This window comes from Thecamonas trahens, assembly GCF_000142905.1.
Source record: "Thecamonas trahens ATCC 50062 unplaced genomic scaffold supercont1.46, whole genome shotgun sequence".
In the NCBI taxonomy this organism is placed as follows: Eukaryota; order Apusomonadida; family Apusomonadidae; genus Thecamonas; species Thecamonas trahens.
Genome location: NW_013657634.1, coordinates 42,896 through 48,611, shown reverse-complemented (window position 1 = coordinate 48,611; position 5,716 = coordinate 42,896). Strand labels below are relative to the sequence as shown.

Sequence of the window (5,716 nt, the reverse complement as noted above, 5' to 3'; positions counted from 1 at the left end):
TGGGGGGGGGGATGGGAGTAAGGGGATCGGATTGGGTGCAGGGCGCAGGTTTGTTGGTATGGATGTGATTTTACTCGGACGACGAGTTAGAGATGTTGGCGTAGCCAGTAACGTCGCTTGCAGGGGTAGAGCGGGCAGGAGCGTCGTCGTCTTTGGCGGCAGGGACAGGAGCAGCTTGGTCCGAGGCAGAGCCATCATTTGGCGCAGCATCTGAGCCTTTGCTCGACTTGGCGTTCCTGCTCCCGGAGCTGGAGCCAGAGGTCGAGCTGTACGAGTAGCCGGAACCAGAGCCGCGGGATGTGCATGATGTGCATGATGTGCATGATGTGCACGATGTGCACGTACTTGCGGTTCTTGCCGACTTGGTTCTCTTGGACTTGGTCCGGGTCCCGTTGGTGGCATCCGACGGCATAGGGAGTGTATCAGCCGTGTCCTTGCCCGCGTTGATAGTTGAGCACTCGTCAAACGAAGTTCCAGCCTTTGGCTCTGCCTCCGGCTTTGCTTCGCTTCCATCCTCGTCCTCGTCCTGAGCATCGCGCTTGGCGAGCTCGTCGTCAATGTGGCCCGATTCGGAGGAGACGTCGTCACTCGGCTCGTCGTCGTCCGATGACGAAATGTCGCCGTCGGTGATGCCGCGGTCGGTGGTGGTGGTGGTGGACGAGTCGCGCAGGGTGTCAAGCCCGCTGTCATTAAGTGGGATCGAGTACGGATCGTCGAGAATGATAGCGGCGGCGGTGAGGAGCTCGGTGATAGCCGGATCCGGGGCGGAGCGGCCGAGCTTGGAAAGAAGTGACTCGGTGTAGAGCGAGAGCTTGGTGACAATACTCTTGAGCGCGCTGTTTTCCTCGACGGTAGCCAGAGGCGGGTTCTTGTGGACGGCGCGGATGGTAGCACCCTCGACCGGTTTTTCTGCAAGGAGCGAGAGTTGGATGATGGCGTCGGCGTCGATGGGCCGTCCCGCACAGATCCAGGTGAGGACTGCGGCGTTGGGCGCAAACGGATAGACCTGCTGCTGGAAGCGGAGAATCTGCTTGACGACGTTGGCCACCGACTCCCACTTGAAGACATTGATAAAGCCGTGACGGTCCGGATTGCCGTCGCAGAAAAAGGTGATGTCGGTGAGGTACATGCCGATGTACGGGACGCACGGCTCCTCGGTACGGGCAAGGATGTTGCGAATGGCCTTGAACTGGCCGCGGCCCGAGACGGTCTGCTTGAGGCGGTTGAGGACTCGCAAGTGGTCGTCGTCGACAGCGGTCCATGTGGCCTCAAGCCGCTGCACGCCGGTCATGGCAAGGCCGGAAATGACGGCCATAGCACCGTGATAGTCGCGGTAGCGGACAAGAAGCTCGGCGAGGTCAATGAGCTTGGTGACCAGCTCGACTCGCCGGTGGAAGTCAAGCTCGGCGACGACCATGGTGGCGACCCAGCCAGCGAGCGTGTTGAACTGAGACGAGAGGCGCTTGACGTTGGGCGCGCCGGCGCCGTCGTCCTTGCTCCATGCCGAGTTGTAGCACTCGGTTGGCATGACGGCCTGAAAGAGGACCTGATGCAAGAGACACAGCTGCTGCGCCACGAGCGTCACGTCCAGCGCAAGGAGGCCGCCGGCGACCTGCGGTGCGCTGTTAGCTGCTTCAGACTCGTCGGCCGGCATGCCCCGAAGCGACGAGGTCAGCTCCTCGAGCGAGTGCGCAGTCGACGTGACGATCGTTCGCCGGCGGAGCGAGCCTGAGCGGACGGCCTCGGGCTTGGCCACAACAACCTGGCCACGGCCGAGCCGCGAGTCGAGAACCGGTACGAGGGCGTCCCAGAGCGCAGCGAGGCGCGGCGAGCGGATGGCGTGTGGTGGCGCGGTCGAGCCCTGGATCAGCACGCCAGTGACTGGGCAGCGCCAGCCAGAGCCGTCTTGCTCCCACAGCGAAGCGTCGGCCTCCTGGTTGGCGCCGCTCCCAGCGGCAATCCACATCGGAGCACCTGGCAGCGGGCCGTCGATCTCGGCGAGTGTCGCCTTGAACGACGCCACGTCGGCCGACTTGTCCTTGATCTCCTTATGGACTCGGCGGAGGAAGATCCACGGAAACTTGCAGCCCTTGGCCTTTTTGAGGATCTTGACCGCGGTGCCGAGGAGCGTGATCATTGGCTTGTTCTTGATCCAGAGGTGCGGGAACCAGCGAATCCAGGTGTAGAGGACCCGGAAGACGCGGATGCGAACAGTGGTCCGCATCAGCGCGTTCTCGCCCGAGTCGTCCGACCACTTGGTCGACTTGTCTTTGAGGCGGGCAACAAGGAGGGTGGCGACCTCGAGCGGGGTGGCAAACTGGTCGAGGACCATGAGCATCGACTCCACAAACGACATGTTCATGTAGTGCGGATTGGCCATCTGCTCGATCAGGCCGCGGAGCGTTGCAAACGAGACCGAGGGAAAGGCAAAGTCCTCGGGCGGGCGGAAGATAACGTCGTCGGTCGACGGGAGCACAAGCGCCTCGTCGGGCACCGGATCGTAGTACATTGGAGAGTCGACCCAGAGCTGGCCCTTGGAGACGTTCGACTCGCGGATGGCCCAGGCAAAGACCTCCTTGGTGTTGATGTCACTCGCCGCCGACGCCTCGAGGTATGGCCGCTGGATGGCCTCGGCAAAGTTGTGGGCGGCACGCTGCGGCAAGCCGCGGGACCGCCACTGATCGACTTTGTGCCCCACAATGACCAGCGGCGGAATAACCACGTCCTTGGCCGCGAACTTGCGCTTTGGCCCGTGAACCTTGGCAAAGTGGACCTCGAGCAGGGCGTCGAAGAACCGAGTCATGGCGTGGAACGAGTCACTGTCGGGAATGGCGTACATGAGGACAAAGACTGATGACGAGGCGTACGACGACCGCACCAGTGGCAGGTTCGTCAGCACGCCCGAGGTGTCTAGCACTGCGCACGACGCCACGTTGCCGTCGACCATGACCTTGTGCGAGGAAAAGTCCTCGAGCGTAGGATCGTAGTCGCGGAACTCCGAGTCGTCGTACGTCCCGGTCATCCACCTCGTCACCAGCGACGACTTGCCGCACTCGGGCCCTGAAATGCAAATCGAGTACTCGGGTCCGATGTCACCCGAGCCGTCGAGGTTCTTGCCAAAGGCTTCATCCGCATCGCCGTTTGTCACTGCTGCCGCCAGCGCCTCCACGTCCATGTCAGCTGACTGGACCATCGACGTCCGCACCGCCGGCCGGTACAGCCCGGCCCGCGCGCCCAGACGCGCTGTCGACGCCAGCGAGCTGCCATCGCGCAGCGCTAGCAACGAGCCTGAGGTGGAGAGCGTCGTCGACATTTCGCGCTGCCGCTTCATCACACTAAACAGGTACCGGACAAGCTGCTCCTCCGACACCAGGCCGTCGACAATGGCGGCGGCAGAGACCTCGGCCCGGTCGCGCGGGACACGCATGTCGTCGGCCATGTTGAGTGCAGTTCGCAGGTTGTCCAGCTTTTGCGTCCGTGTCCGCGGTGACGAGTGGAAGACATCCGCAGTGAGGTACCGGATGATCTCCATCACGTGCAGCAGGATGACTCCATCGCAAAAGTCGTCGGCCACGCGTGAGACTGTCACGTTGCGCTCGGCAAGCATTGGACCGAGCCACGAGTATACCGCGTCCACAATGATCTCCAGCGGTGGATCCTCCATGTTCAGTGGGTCACCAAACTCGATGCCGAGGACAGCCACCGCCAGCTTGCGCATCCATCGCTCCTGCTCTGCCGTCGAGAGCGCGGCAAAGAGCCAGACCCGCGCAGATGGATCGTGCGCCTTCTCAAGTGCAAATCCATGCTTCCGTCCCGTGTAGTCGACAACCTGGTAGCCCTCACACTGGAGCACTCCGGCAGGCTCCTTGGACTTGGCAGACTTGAAGTAGTACAACATGCCATCCGGCCGCAGCACAAAGACTCGCTTCCGCCAGTTGCGGTGCTTTGAACCGACCTTGAACAATACACCTTCAAGCACAGCACCTTTGCGCAAGGTCTACAACACCAGTAACAGATAAGGGGTGAGTGAGTGTACGTGATTGCCAGGAGCGGGATGGGGGGGGGGGTGTGATGGGAGACAGGGAGAGCGATACATTCCGAGGAATACCATCTGATGATGAAGACAAGGGCCTTTGGTGACCGGTTGCTGTCCATGTAATGGTACATGGGTCTGCATTCCGGAGCCAGCCAGCCATCCCACCATCCAGCCAGCCAGTCAGGCTCACGCCGATGCCACCAAGTGATCCTCCCCCCCCCCCCCCCCCCCGGACACGGCCAAAGCCCACAGTCCCAGTCTCCTCCCGTTCCCTTGACTAAGCATGTAGACTCTTCTGCTACTACTAGCGATGTCCATCATGATGGTGGTCATGATCATGATGGTGGTCAAGAGAGTCATGATCATGGTCATGGCTCATGGTCAGGCAGAATCACCGGCCGCAACCACTTTTTGTCGCCTGTCGGCACCCACCAGGAACGGACGAGACAACGACAGGAGGAGGAGGGGGGGGGGGGAGAGAGAGAGAGAGAGGAGGGGGAGATGGTGTGGTACTCTTGCTTGTACACAATCACCCCCCAAGTACCCTAGTACCCCCCCTTCCCCTTCCCCTCCCCCCTGTGCTTGGGTTTGGGGTAAACCTGATTCGGGGCAAGTCGTCGTGGGGGGGGGGGGGGAAGAAGGGGGGGGCATGGACACAGGGGTTGAGGTGGGGGGGAATTGAAGAAGGAAAGGGGGAAGGGGAGGGAAAGTGAAAGGAGGGACGTACTTGCACACTCTGCTGGCTTGACATGGTCCTCACCCTGCGGACAGAGGAGTGTCAAAGTCGTGGTAGGTGGTGTTGGCAGGCAGGGCGTGGGTTCGTCGGTAGCTCGTCCGGCGGCTTGCTCACCCAGCCACGAAAGCTCTGGGACACAGGCCCAGTGGTCCTTCAGCTCAGCTAGCGGTTTCAATGAACACTCTTTGTGACTTATATATATACACGTACTCTCTCTCTCCTCCCCCCCTGATTCTGATCCCGATTCCGATCTCAATCCCGGTCTCGATACCGATACCGATACCGATACCGATACCGATACCGATACCGATACCGATCCCGCTCACCGTAACACACACACACAGACACAGACACAAGCACACGCGCACTGCTTCCTTCCCCTATCTCCTCTCCCCTCCTTTCCCGCCCCCCTCACCCCCTTCCTGGTCCCGATCCTAGCTCTACACCCTCCCAGCCCCCGGAGGCCCATGGCCCATGTCCCGATCTCCCCCGATTCCTATTCCGATCTTTCTCACCGCCCACAAACAGACATGGGGTACTCTCCCTCCCCCTCCCCCCCCCTCCCCCCCTCCCCCCCCCCCTTCCCTCCTCCCTCGTCTGTTCCTGACCGTGATCCTGATCCCCCCTCCCCCCCCCCCCCCTCCTCCCCTTCCGCAGGTCGTCCACACTCTGAACGCCAGCCCCACCAAGCCACACCGCACTCTCAACTGAAGCAGATGAGGTAGGCAAGGGGAAGAAGAGATGGAGCAAGAGGGGTAGGGGGGTGGGGGGAACGGGCATGGTTCGGTGGTGTGCTTGGGTTAGGGTTAGGGTTAGGGTTGGAGGGGAGGGAGGGGGGGAGGGGAGGGGGAGGGTGGGTGTGTGCTACGGTGATGGAGCCAAACCTTCAAGAATGTTTGGTTTCTTTGCTTCGGGAAGGGGGGAGGGGAGGGGGAGGGGGGGGG

At 61.7% G+C, this 5,716-nt stretch overlaps 2 protein-coding genes across 2 annotated transcripts in view; one reads left to right on the top strand and one right to left on the bottom strand.

The window, feature by feature from the left end:
* Positions 1-52: 52 nt before the first annotated feature.
* On the bottom strand, positions 53-4,801 carry AMSG_09333 (uncharacterized protein). The gene is made up of 2 exons (XM_013899265.1): positions 4,764-4,801; positions 53-3,997 (listed from the first exon to the last, which is right to left on the bottom strand). The coding sequence occupies exons 1-2, from the start codon at positions 4,785-4,787 to the stop codon at positions 71-73; spliced, it is 3,951 nt and encodes a 1,316-aa protein (XP_013754719.1). The 5' UTR covers positions 4,788-4,801; the 3' UTR covers positions 53-70.
* Positions 4,802-5,469: 668 nt separating this feature from the next.
* The window catches only part of AMSG_09332 (uncharacterized protein), a gene marked incomplete at its 3' end in the record, with an annotated part of 1,176 nt that continues 929 nt past the window's right edge, over positions 5,470-5,716 (top strand). Inside the window, exon 1 of the mRNA XM_013899264.1 lies at positions 5,470-5,493. Within this exon, the coding sequence (XP_013754718.1) occupies positions 5,489-5,493 (5 nt within the window). The 5' untranslated portion in view covers positions 5,470-5,488. The remainder of the gene's footprint in view (positions 5,494-5,716) is intronic.

Coding starts and splice junctions, on each gene's coding strand:
- AMSG_09333 (XM_013899265.1), bottom strand. CDS start 4,787: ATGTCAAGCCAGCAGAGTGTGCAA. Junction 3,998..4,763: donor CAAGCCAGCAGAGTGTGCAA/GTACGTCCCTCC, acceptor CTGGTGTTGTAG/ACCTTGCGCAAAGGTGCTGT.